This window comes from Hordeum vulgare, chromosome 3H, assembly GCF_904849725.1.
Source record: "Hordeum vulgare subsp. vulgare chromosome 3H, MorexV3_pseudomolecules_assembly, whole genome shotgun sequence".
NCBI classification, from domain to species: domain Eukaryota; kingdom Viridiplantae; phylum Streptophyta; class Magnoliopsida; order Poales; family Poaceae; genus Hordeum; species Hordeum vulgare.
In genome coordinates, this window is record NC_058520.1 from 164,267,481 (window position 1) to 164,282,941 (window position 15,461).

The 15,461-nt window shown below is 42.8% G+C and overlaps 1 protein-coding gene across 1 annotated transcript; it reads left to right on the forward strand.

The window, feature by feature from the left end:
* The first annotated feature begins 5,228 nt into the window (after positions 1-5,228).
* LOC123443365 (50S ribosomal protein L3-2, mitochondrial) lies at positions 5,229-10,438 on the forward strand. Its single transcript, XM_045119710.1, has 5 exons — positions 5,229-5,715; positions 7,018-7,227; positions 7,861-7,965; positions 9,687-9,800; positions 9,948-10,438. Exons 1-5 carry the CDS (start codon positions 5,374-5,376, stop codon positions 10,116-10,118), a joined length of 942 nt encoding a protein of 313 aa, XP_044975645.1. The 5' UTR covers positions 5,229-5,373; the 3' UTR covers positions 10,119-10,438.
* Positions 10,439-15,461: the final 5,023 nt, after the last annotated feature.

The following is a 15,461-nucleotide window of genomic DNA, read 5'->3' on the forward strand; positions in this document are numbered from 1 at the left end:
GGTTGTGAACGTTCACTCACTAAGGACTGAAATGAACGGATTTTGTTTGTTTCACCGCTTAACGAATGAACGGCCATAACTTTGCGACCGTAACTCCGATTGAGGTAAAACCAGCGGCCATGTCTTCGTCTCGTCGAGCCCGTTTCGATAGTGTCATTTTCATAATATGGTTGCACAGTAGACCATTTTTCCCTTGCCTTTGTTTGAGCCTTCCGAGAGGGAAGCCCTCTCCGGCAAAGTTTTCCGGTGTGTTAGTGCGCTTCTTCCCGGAGTATTCATCGACCCCCAGGCAAGCTAACCTCTTACTATGAGCTCCGGACTTGCATGGTAACGTTGCTTGCACTCTGTGTGTTTATCTGTATCACCTGTTAGCCTGTATTGGCATATAACTGCGATGATATTAATAGTAGTTCTTAGTTCTACTTTTCATCCAACATACACCCTCAGATGTTGCTCTTGCATATTTAATTTATAATGCTCATATTTGAGTACATAGTGAGGTGTTGTGTGTGACGCTGACAAACCCTTGCTCGCATTTCCTTCAGTAATGGCACCATGCCTGAGTCTGTGCTGTTTCCGGCCGTCCGAGGTGGATGCCAAGTTTATATTTCTTTTGTCAGCGGTTGTCCCGTGTTCTGAGCTGCTTGTCGGCCGTCACGGGCAACTGTTGAAATTCTTTCCGTAGCGGTGACCCTATGCTCTGAGCTGTGCTTCGGCCGTCTTAGGGAACTGCTACATTCTTCTTATCAACACCGCCTCATGCTCTGAGCTGCTTTCCAGCCGTCTTGAGTCGGAGTTGAGTTACTCCGGTGACGTCCCAGATCTGTGTTGTAAAGACCGTTCTGGTGGCTACTGATTTATTTGCTGATTTTATGTGAGGGTTCCGAAGGTCCCACCTGCAGTTATAATCGGTAAAGTAATAGCTTGTTATTTATATTATACTGTTGAGATTACTGTCTATGATTACTTTGTGCTTTATCCGATAGTTCATGAATGTAGCTTAGCAGTAGTGGCTTAATCCTATTAATTATCAGATTGTGGTGACATCGGAGTGTCAGCTATGACAGAAATAATATTCATGATAAGATACCTAGTTGGTTGATCAGAGCTACCTGTCCGGGCCCATCCGCACAACCACCTCTTGCCGATATGGGACAGCCTTGACTTGAACTGATTGCGTGATCTCTCACCGGTACCTCCAAAGAGGGAGGATTATGCACGCGCGCTGACCCTGATCAGGTAGGCGGTGATAATCATGTGAGCCAGTTAAGTTGTTTGTGTCGGCGTCCCCATTTGGGACAGTTTGTTTGGCCACGATGGTGGCAGGTGTCATGAGGACACAGGGCCACCCAGGGCAGGACTCCGGAAGGGAGTGGTTGCCGGTGGTACGTTGAGAGAGTCACGGTTCAGGCAAGTTTCGTTGGAGAAATGCTGGTCCACCCGAATGGGATCACGAGGTCAGTGCTCCAGAGTGTGGGTAAAGTGTGCAACCTCTGCAGAGTGTCAAACCTATTCGAATAGCCGAGTCCACGGTAATGGACAACCCGATCAGACCTCAGTAGACGATCAACCGTATCTATGATAGTAATGATGGAAGAACTCGTCTCATATGAACATCAGAGGATGTTGATAATATGATGTGTTAGCCAAGAGAAGGCTATTTGATGAGTGGTCAGATGGCCGTGTGATGTGATCCATTCAGGTTGGAATACGAGTATGTCGAGGGTTGGGGTACAACCCAGAAGAGAGTAAGTTGATATTCGGTAACGACAAGCCGGTTAAGCAGTTGTCATGATCTTTTCCATGCTAGTAAGGTAGATTACATGCGTAGTTCATGTCATGCTATGCTTGAGTTATATTTTCCTATTAATGCCATGCCATGCTTAGAATAGCTATTAAATGACTATTATGCTTGCTGTGTTATCTGCTTGTTTGGATGCTATGTATTTGGTTGTCTTGGGAGTACATTCAAAGTACTCACATGGCCTTGCACGTGGCCAGTTGCACGAGAAGACTCGTCGTGCTAGATCGTAACCAAGCCAGTCATGCGAGTTATGGAGCTCAGCCAGGGACGTCGATGCCGCTGTATCAAGACCTCTGCTGCCATTTAGCTAGCTGTGGAGTCAAGTAATATTGTTGTAAGCAACAGTATTGTAACACTCCATCATATTAATAAAGCCATATTTGCCTGGAATTTCTGTATCATGCTCTTGACGTGCGTCCGGTCTTATCCTGGGGACGGACGTGTGTCGGCCCTCTATCGGGTGCCACAAGCCCCCCCCCCCCAAAGTATTGCCTAAAGTATATAAAAGTTGTAGAATATTGGCATGAAACAACCAAAAATAATAGATACGACGGAGACGTATCAAGGAAGTATATCGCAAACGACGTCATAGGACAAAATGTATGTGATAGTCTCCTTATCATACACGGGTTATAGTTACAAACTGTTTGTGATGCGGTGCACATCGTAAACAATGCATCATAGAGAAGTGCGTGTGATGGATGCAACTAACACGAGTAGCAAAGATGGTCCATACGGGAAATATGACATATCACAAACGGTTGTCCCAGAACTCTCGTTTCTGATAGGTGCAGACATCCCATATGCTTGCTTTTGCGAAACGTTTGTGTTCATAGGTCACCATCACCGATGATTTTTCCGTGTCATGTGGGATGGACCCCCCTATCACCCACACACGCAAGGCGACAATTTACAACTACGTCACAGAAAGGGGTTAAAAACCGTTTGTATAGCACGTCGCTGCACTAGTGATGAATATTCTTGAAGGTGACGCCATGTTCCTTGGTGGCAGCGCACTACTACCAACCTAAAAAATATAGAAGAATTCGAACTAAAAGTAAGTATAGGCTACTATGTCTGATAAATTAGGCAACCACAACTACATTACAAGCAATTGCTACTACTATGTTAGGCAACTACTATACTGCTATTCTGCTTCTTGTCCCAAATAAGGTGAAGACAAAAACTAACATGATGAATTTTCAACCTACGATCATATTCTTATACCCATACATATGATTCTTGCCCCCTACCAATTTCAAGTTTTTTTAAAAAAATACCTCTTGTTCGCCTTTCTTCGCACGTTTAGGATGCCCCCTTCTTCATCACAATGGGTAGAATCAATGGCCTATTTCCCTGCCCGTCCACCCCGGACATGATTCTGATTCACCTGCCCACGCTTGCGTCCAACATTGGTTGTCGTTTGAGCCTCCTCCTCTTCTCCACCAGTTCTTTCGGTGTCCTTTTGCCTTTTCATGTCATTATGTAAAACAAAATACACAAGACCTAAGAAAATGTCATGTTGGTGAAAAAATAGAAGATTTGAAAGCACAAAATATGCTTCCTAGATAAAAAATGATGACTTCACTATGTTGGACATCTCCTGACTTCATCGCCATTACTACTAAAAAGTTGCCTGTTATTCCTGATGACATATCATCTTCTATTGCTATTACTGTTAAAAGTAACTTGGTGGTGAATCTAGGCAACAACAAACTGTTTTGTAGGCAACTTGTAAGAACAAAATAATAAACACCTTCACTAGTACATGGTGGCACCGGCACACAAACAACAACCAACATCACAAGCCAAACACATATTCATCTTCATCACATTGCTTGACATAAAAAACATAAAAACAAAAATATAAAAAAGGTGCTACTCATGGACAATTAATGTGAAATTCACCAACAAAAATCGACCAACCACTAAATGATCTTCCAAAATACAGTCCAACTGTATGTTAAAAAAGAAGCTAGTGCCCTATTTCCTTGCATCTGCCAACACAAAGAACTACCATTACCCCCTTCCCATCTACAACACGATAAAAACAAAAAAAGTAAATAACTCCAATCATATTTCTATACAAACTGCCTATGAAGATTCAAGCAACTCCACACTGCAAGTGCCGACACGAAGAACTATCATTACCCCCTTCCCCATGTGTAACTAGACGAAATAAAAATAAATAAGCAATTGCAATCATATTTCTATACAACTGCCTGTGTAGATTCAAGCAACTTTGTGAAAATAAAAATGGGCACCTCTGTCGCGAGAAACCTCCTTCCTGCAGATGGCATATGCATCACAAGACCCTCGCCCCCACCCTTCCCCTCCACCCCTTCAATTCAATCCCCCCGCTATGGCAATGTCGTGCCCGCGTACGCCATGGACAGCCTCCATGCTCGCCCACCTTGCGTGCGGCGGATACACCCTTAACCTCGCCATCCCAATCACCCGTCGCACCACCTAAACCCTAACCTCGCTGCCTCAACCAAAATCTTGAGCGGATTCGCGTGAGGAGATGTCGAGATTTACCTCTACGTGTAGCCGACAAAGCGCCGCACACGTGGACGGCTTCCAGCACCGACGGAACTCCGACGAACCCATCACCGCAGCCCCGTGCATGTCGTCGTTGTGGCGGAATGGGGAGGGAGGAGCAGAGAGAGCAATTTCAAAATGGGAAGGGAGGGGTGATGCGGGGAGCGTGGGTAGCGGCGGTTTCGCTTGGATTTACGATGTCGGGCCCACCACTACTTCAGATGCGGGAAAGTCGACACCTCGGTCAGGACGACCACACGGTCCGTCGTGATCGGACGTGATCTCCGACGTGTGCGCTCGGGAGGTCCAATTAGTACAGCTGCACTAATAAGTATTCCCTCCGTAAACTAATATAAGAGCATTTAGATCACCCAGGAGTATTTGGAGTAGGGTATTTTGGAGGCCGAGCTCCATGAAGCCTTTTATTTAAAAAAATTCAAAATTCATAAATTTCAATTTCAAAATTCTTGAAATAAATATACATGTATGCAACGATGTAAAGTATACGTATGAAAAATTTCAGATGGAATACCTTGAACTGCGAGCCGCGCAAAAAAACAAAAATCATGGACTTTAAATACGAACAGTACATATGCTAAAAAGCATTATTTGTCTTTTTGTGTAGCTCGCATTTTAATGTATTTCGACCTAAAAATTTGCACACATGTATATTATGTATCTAGATATATGTGTATTTATTTTCAGAATTTTTTGAAACTGAAAATTTCGAATTTTGATGTTTTAAATAAAAACCTTCATAGAGCTCGGTCTTCGTTTGGCATTTTCGGAGTATTTGGGATTTCTTTTTAGGAAAATTCAAATGACGGGGCATCGCTGCGAGAAGAAAACGGAGAGAAAACTTCCCAAGGCAGAAGCCCAGTGCGCGCTCCTCCCCATCTGGGCCATTCCCCTCTCCCCACTTCACTAAACCCTACCCACCTCGCCGCCGCGTAAACCCCACCCATCCTGCCGCGCGGCCCATCTCCAGGCGCACAACCAACGCCGCCGCCGCCGCCGCCGCCACCGCCATGGCGGCCGCCTCGAGAGGCCTTCTCGCGCGCCTCCGCCACCTCTCCCTCGCCGGGCCACGCCTCCCCCCTTGCCGCCTCTTCTCCGCGGAGCCTCTCGTCTCCCATCCCGACGACGACGATGCCGGCGCCGGCGGCGAGGGCGGAGGCCGGATCATAGAGACGCGTCCTGGTGTCATGGGCCCGGAGTCGCGGCGGACCGGCGTGATCGGCGTGAAGTGCGGCATGTCGGCGATGTGGGACAAGTGGGGTGCCAAGGTTCCCATCACCGTCCTCTGGGTCGACGACAATGTCGTCTGCCAGGTCAAGACCGCCGAGAAGGAGGGGTTCTACGCGCTGCAGGTGCTGCAAACTTCTCATCTTTGTACCAAACTTTGTACGTATATGACTGGGATCACAAACTGCTGCATTGTTTCACACTTTCACTGAGAAAATAAGTACTCCTATTGGTGTTCCACTGAGAAAATAAGTATTGGAACTTGGTTCTGTGAAATCTTAATGAATTAGACCCATAAAAGTAGTGCTAGTTTTTACCCATCTGTTAAGATTCAAAGCAATTTGAGTGTTTTGTGCCTTTAGGTCTAAAGTTTGGCCTCCCATGTGATTAAGGTTCGATCTAGACTTGCCTGTCGTGATTTTTTTTTTTGTAGAAATGTAAGTGCTCTTCGATGACTGATTGGTAACTCACTTGATGACTACTCCCTCCGTTCCTAAATATAAGTCTTTTTAGAGCTTACACTAGGGATTACATACGGAATAAAATGAATGAATCTATACTCTAAATTATGTCTATATATATCCGTATGTGGTCTCCTAGTGAAATCTTTAAAAGGACTTATATTTAAAAACGCAGGAAGTAGATCATTAGAGTTGAGACTAGCTAGTTATGTTTATTTAAGTTTGTAACCAACCCCATGTAACAGCAATTTTCTTCCCACGTCTCTCCAATGGGGGCTAGGAATTATGATTTAGAAAAGAGAACACCTAGCCTGCTTCATGTTTTCTTACCATTCTCTACAAACATGATATCGGGCGTATTGGGGCCCAGTTCTGTTGGGCGGCTTAAAAATTAAGCGCTTCCTAAATTTGTTGAGGCTTCTAAACTAGTTATTACATAACTAGTTCAGAAGCCCCAATTAATGAGAGAGACGGCTTAAGGGAAAATCTGGAGAGAAGGCAGCTTACTTTTTAAGCTGCCAAAAGAATTGGCCCTAGGTCGGCTGATCAAACCAGGTTGTTTAATTGTGCTGCCAAGTTTTTGTCATCTCCTAAATTTTTAGTAACAACTAGCAATAGTTTGGGGAATAACCATCGAGTTTTGTTATCTCTAAGTTCATGCCAGTTGCTGTATTGCAGATGACTACCTGCCCCACAATGGATAATTTAGACACATTAGTGCAATAAACATTCCATCTTGGTTCTGTACTTTGTTGATCTAATGCAAGTATTCCCTCTTTACCTAAATACTTGTAGTTGGGGAGAACTACTCTAGTTCTCCCCAATTACAAGTATTTAGGTATAGAGGGAGTATATATGTTTAGTTTGTTTAGTTTGCAGCACTTTTGCTCTTCAGGTTTTGTTGTTATCACTTTTATAGTGCAAATTTTCGCTAACTTCTGAAAGTCTTTCCTGGTATTTTTTTAGCTCGGAGCAGGCCAAAAGAAGGAAAAGCATCTAACAAAGCCTGAAGTGGGCCACTTTAGATCACAAGGAGTCCCTCTTAAGAGAAAATTAAAGGAGTTCCCTGTTACTGAGGATGCACTTCTTCCTGTTGGGACAACCATCTCGGTTCGCCATTTTGTACCCGGACAATTTGTGGATGTCATTGGAATCACAAAGGGAAAAGGATTCGCGGTATGTATTTTTTGTCCACCGCGCAAAATGGTTTTGCACTTGCTGACAAATCACCATGTTTACCATTTTATTTGAACACATCATCATTAAATTGTCGGGTTCCTTCCGTAACACCTCCTCCCTTAGTTAGCTCAAAAATAGACAATTAAAATTTTGTGCATCTGCTTCAAAATGTTATCTGTACATCCTATGGTCCTAGCTATCCCTTGATTTTAGTAAGTGGCCTTGATCCAAAAACCTCAATGTTTGCTTTCGCTGGTGACTCTCTGACAATCAAGTCATTGCTTAAACACATAGATAAATACAAATATGATTGCTGGTAATTAAAAATGCAGTACGGTTATATGTGACACCAACTTAATTGATGAAAACTGTTTTAAATTTCTTTTAAATGTAACACTAGTATAATGTTAGTTTGGAGATGTTCATCTAAGTTATGGCTGATTTTCAATGCTCTAACTTAATTCATGTTGCCAATGCAATCAAGTATATATTCTCATAATATTACAATTTAACTTTTGCTGCTACACTTAAGATACTAGTGCTTTCCTCTTTTTGAACAAACCAATTACTGTGTATGTCAATGTAACACTCTACATCCATTATATAACATCATATTTTCTACTCTTGTAGGGTGGCATGAAAAGACATGGTTTTAGTGGGATGCCTGCATCACATGGTGCTTCTTTATCACATCGCAGCATCGGTTCTACAGGTCAAAGGGATTCTCCTGGCAGGGTATGTTATAAACTCACAAGTCCACGCACTGAACAATTCGTATACATCTCTCCTCTGAAAAGAGACATGTTAGCCATTAGAACACGCAGCAGTTATGCGCCCTTTTGGCATGACTATTCTTGGATGTTGTATTTATTTACCAGTTTATTTCTAATATGTAAAATGATTAGGATTGATAAGACCTTCCTTTAGTAATTAGTAGCAGTGTTGTTTTATTATACTTCTAATTAGCGAATCATAGGACTGCCTTGTGTATTGTGCATAACAGCATAATATTAAGTGGATTCGCATGTTCCATCTTTTTTAGTGGCTACTCAGCATAATATCATATACTCCCTCCGTTCCTAAATATAAGACCTTTTAGAGATTTCACTATAGACTAGATACGGAGCAAAATAAGTGAATCTACATTCTAAAATATGACTACATACATCCGTATGTAGTTCATAGTGGAATCTCTAAAAGGTCTTATATTTAGGAACGGAGGGAGTAAGTTTTAATCTTATATGTATCAATGTATGTGCCTAAAAGGATGATTGTCTCTCCCTAAGATTGTAGTGTATGATGTTATTCTGATCTTAGGCCTTCTTTGCTTTGTAGGAATTTTGTAGGAAAAAATAAATCCTTTGGAGCCCTTTGGTTTGTAGCAATGAATTCCTATTCCTATGTAGGATAGGAACCAATCCTTTACATTTCAAAGGAAAACAAACATGAGCCTAGACCCACTGGAAAAATTCTTATCATGTGACATCTCTTCCGCTATAGGAATTGAGATGCATGTCACTTCACTTCCTATGTTTTTTCTACTCCTATGATATTCCTATCCTATGAACCAAAGCAGGCCTTATTGGTGGCTTCACTGGATATACATGTATAGATATATAAGACCCGCAAAATAATGCTTCTCATGAGAAGGAATATGTGCACTTTGCTTTTACCCTTGTGACCTACAATGACTTGAAATTCGCTCAATCAAGATTTTACATCCTGATGGAGTTGAACCTCAAAGCTTGAAAGGGGTGCTGGTAATGAGCATGCATCAGCAACAAAGGTAGTTAGGGCTTTATGGTTTAGGTCCTTGGCGTTTTGATTTTAGGGAACAGATTATTTTTCTTCCTAAATTAATCGGAATCTAGACAGAGACAATAAGGCTGCTAATTTTACTTGATACTTGTCAAACTGGCCTGTGCTCACATATGCTATCTGTCGGCCATCTCACAGGACGTGCCAATAGAAACAATTTAGCTACTTACATGTATGACCAAATGGATTTGACTCCTGACAGATGTTAGTGGGTGAATTTGTAAATATATGGAGCAAAATAAAAGAAAATCCATGCAACTTGATTGTTTGTATAGTAATATAGCATTCTCAAGATAGAACCCGTCGATAGAAGCTATTTTTTATATCCTTTCCATGTATTATGTGCAACATTGTGGAACTTTTCGAGTTTCCTCAGGTGGAAGCGACCAGTGAGGGCACTTTAAATTATCACCAAGAAATAAACATTATTGAACTTTTCAAGTTTCCTAAGGTGTGAGCTACCAGTGAGGCCGCTTTAAAGAATCACAAACAGATGCACTTCTGAATGTGATTGACATTTATAAGCTTTAGTTTTTGGGTAGGAATGTGCAATTTGAAGCTGTTGGTGTGTCCCAAAAACAACACTGCAGCCGGTAGTACTCCATATAGAATGGCTAACAGCTGTATCAATGTTGCAGGTTTTCAAAAACAGGAAAATGCCTGGGCGCATGGGCGGTGTTCAACGCACGGTGAAAAATGTATGGGTTTACCAAATTGACCCTGCCAGGAACTTACTGTATCTGAAAGGCCAGGTAATTTCATCCCCACTTTGCAGTACGTCTTTACGTCCTTTAGCTAAAGTGTTTATGTTGTGATATGTGTGTTATGTCTTTACGTCTTTTAGCTAAAGTGTTTATGTTGTGATATGTGTGTTATGCATTCTCTTGTGAACTTTGCAGGTTCCTGGTCCTCAAGGCAGCTTTCTTTTCGTCAAGGACTCTATTTACAAGAAACCCGACAGAGCTTTGCTGCCATTCCCTACGTATTTCTCGCAAGAAGGTGAGTCGGAAGACATGGAGCCGCTTATTGCTGATCTTGGTGATGTCGATCCGTTCATGGCAGCAGATTAAGGCTAGGGCCAAATTTGGAAGAATCCTTTTGCTTTCAGTGCATTGCTTGACAATCCCACGTGATTGTTTGTTAAATTTTGCATTGGATATATGAGTAGCTCCTGGGTTACAAGAGTCATCCCGTTACTGACCAGCCAGATCATTGTTGTTCCATGTACATTACCTGGCAGATATGCCAGGGCCCTGACTCAGTTAGGGTTTTGAGCTGATTGTTTGGTCGACTGAGTGGAAGTTATTTTGCTTAATAAGTTGTGTAAGCTATGATTCAGATAGATATATAAAATCGAAAATCTCCGTGCTGAGATTGATATTCTAGTTCATTGATGAGTAATTTCCGCCTTTGCCTTTGTGACTTCAGTAATTCAGTTTGCCTTTTTTGTTTTGTTTTGTTTTTTGACAAAATCAGTTTGACAGATGATTAGTCCACTTTCCTTTCTTCATGAGAGCTTATTACATAGCATGAAAACATGAATGTACATGAGACTTTGCAAACCAGGCACAGCCAACTAAATCTCGCTTTTAATCATGTATGTATGCATGTATATATGCCTAGCAACACACATGAGAAGTGTAACAACAGAACATCGTGTGGAATGCATATAAGCCTTGTCGCCCTCCCAAGAGATATTCGACCTAATGCAGAACCTAACCAAAAGTTTAGGTGCAGCCACCGCCTCCATTCCAAGAAAAGGCTTAGGGGTTTTCTACCTCTTGCCGGTCCGCCTTGTATCTGGTGGCCTTATGGAGGTGTGATGGACTGCGGCCCTTGCCGACGGGAGTTTCTTTAGGGTTTTGTGTCCTTCTCAACACGACGAGACGGTACTGGCTCCTTAAAATTGGTGTATCTGGCCTTATGGAGGTGCGATGGACCGTGGCCTTATAGAGGTGCGGCGGACTGTGACCCTTGCCGATGGGAGTTTCTTTAGGGATTTGTGTCCTTCTCAGAATGGCAAGACAATGGTGGCTCCTTAAAATTGTATTAATGTTTTCCATGCTTGGCCCTCATTTCGGTGATGTGTCTAGCTGAAAGAGCATGGTGCCCTCATGTGTGGTTTTGGTAATTGATGACATTCTCTATTGACTAATGGTTGCTTTGATTTATATTCGAAGGATTTATTCATAGGCATTTCTTGAACTCCATTTGTTAGTTTCAAGGAGTTTATGTGATGACCAGGGTGGTATTCAGGGATTTATCCAAATATTGGTCATGTGAGAGTTGAGCTTATTGCAAGCATGTCTTTAAGAAGAAGATTGTGTGAACATTCATGCTACCTTCAAGTCGTCATCTTTACATAGAAAAGATAAGCCTTAAGGTTGATCAAGACTAAGTCAAAGAATGAATCAAGTTGATCAACACACAAAGCATACATGATTTACCAAGAGGGATCAAGTGATCCCATGGAATGATAAGCATTGTCCATTGTGCTTTGTGTACTAACCCATCATCTAAGTGAGGGTTCTATGTGGGATTAGGTATGTGTCCATGAGCTTGCGTCAAGAGGAAGATCTCATACAACCGATGGAGAAGTGGCAAATCTTACTAGGGGGCTTTAACAGACTCAAGCCCCCGCCTCCAAATTTGCAAAATTAGTTTTTACTACTCGTTTAAAGGCCAAACCCAACCATTTATCAGCCCAGTCCAACATATATTCACATTACACAGGCAATCGAGCCCACCCTTCATTCTTTTTGTGGATTCGCCACTGCCATGGAGGATGAGATCAAGTGGTGATTGTCATAAAGTTTATGGTCTGCAAGTTCGAGTGAACCATCACGAAGAGATTATGCTTGAAGATCCCGTCCATTGTGGTGTCAATGGACTTGTGAAGATGTGATGAAGAGTGGCTCACCCATAGTGGAGTATGGGGGAGCAATCAACTAGACTTCATCGAGCCAACACAATCAAGAAAGATGGTCCAACTTGAAGAAGTCAAGATCGTCATTATCTAGCTCAACTGGAATATATGCAAGGTATAGGTTTGCCCTTGATACTTTTTCTATTTTACCTGTCTCATGTTGGTTGTTGGGAGACCGGGTTATAGGATTGATTGTCGTACTATCAAAGGGGGATCTCAAGTGAGTAGCTTGATCGTATCGTTCATTGAGAGCTCAAACCATTTGCATCCTTGCATCATGTTTCTTGCTTCTTGTTTGGTGTTTCTCTTTGTGAGTTTTAGAGCTTATGGTCTTTTGGAAATATGCACTATAGGCAATAATAAAGTGGTTATTATCATATTTCCTTGTCCATCAAAACCGTTTATTATCCATGTTATAATTGTATTGATTGGAAACTCATATACATGTGTGGATACATAGACAACACCGTGCCCCTAGTGAGCCTCTACTAGACTAGATCGTTGATCAAAGATGGTTAAGGTTTCCTAACCATAGACATGAGTTGTCATTTGATAATAGGATCACATCATTAGGAGAATGATGTGATGGACATGACCCAACCATAAGCATAGCATTTGATCGTATCATTAAGTTTATTACTACTCCTTTCTACATGTCAAGTATTTGTTCCTAATACCATGGGATCATGCAACTCCCTCACACCGGAGGAATGCGTTGTGTGTATGAAACGTCGCTTCATACCTGGGTGATCATAAAGATGCTCTACAGGTATCTCCGAGGGTGTCTGTTGGGTTTGCATGGATCGAAACTGGGATTTGTCACTCGGATTTGAGAGGTATCTCTGGGCCCTCTCGGCAATACAACATCACAAGAAGCTTGCAAGCAATGTGAATAAGGAATTCGACACGAGATCTTGTATTATGGAACGAGTAAAGGGACTTGTTGGTAATGAGATTGAACTAGGTATGGAGATACCAACGATCGAATCTCAGGCAAGTAACATAACGATGGACAAAGGAAACTGCATACGAGATTGACTGAATCCTTGGCATCATGGTTCGACCAATAAAGATATTCCTGGAATACGTAGGAACCAATATGGGCATCCATGTACCGCTATTGGTTATTGACCATATGGGCGTCTCAGTCATGTGTGCATAGTTCTGGAACCCGCATGGTCCGCACACTTAACGTTCGATGATGATATAGTATTACTGAGTTATATATGTTTGTAACCGAATGTTGTTCGGAGTTCCAAATGAGATCCTGGACATGGAGGAGCTTAGGAGTGGTTCGAAGATAAATAATGATATATAGGAAGTTCCGTTTTGTTCAACGGAAAGAATTCGAGCATTACCGACATAGTATCGGGAGTGTGAGAAGGGTTCCGGGGTCCACTGGAAGGGGCCCACCTGCCCGAGAGGGGACACATGGGCTGAGAGGGGGGGGTGCACCATCCCTTGGTGGGCTGGGCGCCCCACCCTACGTAGGCCCATGTGGCTGGGATGGTGTGGGGGGGGGGGGGGGTAGCCCTAGGGGTGGCGCCACCCTTGCCTTGGGTGGCAAGCCACCCCACTTGGTCACCGCCCCACCCCTAGGGGAAACCCTAGGACTGGCATCCTTCACCCCTCCCCCTATATATATGAGAGGAGAGGAGGGCAACTACACACCAATCCTTTGGCGCAACCCTCCCTCTCCCTCTCTAGATCATTTTCTCCTCCGTATGCGTCTAAGGCAACACTTGGCAAAGTCGTGCTCAGATTGCACCAGCACCACCTTCACCACACCATCGTGCTGCCGGATAACTCATGTACTACTACGCCCTCGCTCGCTGCATCGAGGAGGCAGAGACGTCATTGAGCTGTACGCGTGCTGAATGCAGAGGTGCCATCCGTTCGGCGCTATATCGGGACAACTCGTGATTGGATCGTGAAGACGTGCTACGACTACGTCAACTGTGTTTCTTAACGCTTCCGCTTAGTGATCTACAAGGGTATGTAGATACACTCCCCTCTCGTAGTTATGCATCTCGATAGATAGATCTTGGGTGTTCGTTGGAATTTTTTTGTTTCCCATGCAACATTTCCCAACAGTGGCATCATGAGCTAGATCTATGCGTAGATGATATGCACGAGTAGAACACAAAGTGTTTGTGGGCGTTGATGTTCAGATTGTTTACTTCGTTTGTCTTATTTTGATTCGACGGTATTGTGGGATGAAGCGTCTCGGATCAACCTTACTTGTCCTCGCACAAGAGACCGGCTTCACCAACTGACATGTAACTTGGTTGCATAAAGGTGTCTGGTGGGTGTGTCTACCTCCCCTTTAGTTGAATCGGATTCTACATATGCGGTCCTTGTAGAAGGTTAAATGGCAACTTGAATATCATCGTTGTGGCTTTGTGTAGGTAAGAACGATTCTTGCTAGTTGTCCATAGCAGCCATGTAAAACTTGCAACAACGAAGTAGAGGACATCTACTTGTTTTTGCACGGCATGATGTGATATTGCATGGCCAAAGACGTGATTTGATATATGTGATTTATGAGATGATCACGTTTTGTATAGTTATCATGACTTACATGTCGATGCGTATGACAATCGGCAGGATCCATAGGATTGTCTTAAATTTATTTGTGTCATTTACTTTACTTTATTGCTATGAGTTAGCAATAGTTGGCGCGGCAACCACATGACGACATGATGATGGAGATCATGATGATGGAGATCACGGTGTCATGCCGGTGACGAGATCATGCCGGTGCTTTGGAGATGGAGATCAAAAGCACAAGATGATGATGATCATATCATGTCACTTATGTGATTTGCATGTGATGTTTATTTTTGTGCATCTTATTTTGCTTATGATAATGATAGCATTACAAGATGGCCCCTCACTAAAATTCCATGATAAAATTGTGTTACTCCCAAATATGCACCATTGTGAAAGTTCGTCGTTTCGAAGCACCTCGTGATGATCAGATGTGATAGACTCTACGTTCACATACAACGTGTTGGAATTATGCCCTAGAGGCAATAATAAATGTATAGTTATTATTATAATTCCTGGATCAAGATAATAGTTTATTATCCATGCTATAATTGTATTGAATGAAGACTCATTTACATGTGTGGATACATAGACAAAACACCGTCCCTAGCATGCCTCTAGTTGGCTAGCCAGTTGATCGATGATAGTCAGTGTCTTCTGATTATGAACAAGGTGTTGTTGCTTGATAACTGGATCACGTCATTGGGAGAATCACGTGATGGACTAGACCCAAACTAATAGACGTAGCATGTTGATCGTGTCATTTTGTTGCTACTGTTTTCTGCGTGTCAAGTATTTATTCCTATGACCATGAGATCATATAACTCACTGACACCGGAGGAATGCTTTGTGTGTATCAAACGTCGCAACGTAACTGGGTGACTATAAAGATGCTCTACAGGTATCTCCGAAGGTGTTAGTTGAGTTAGTATGGATC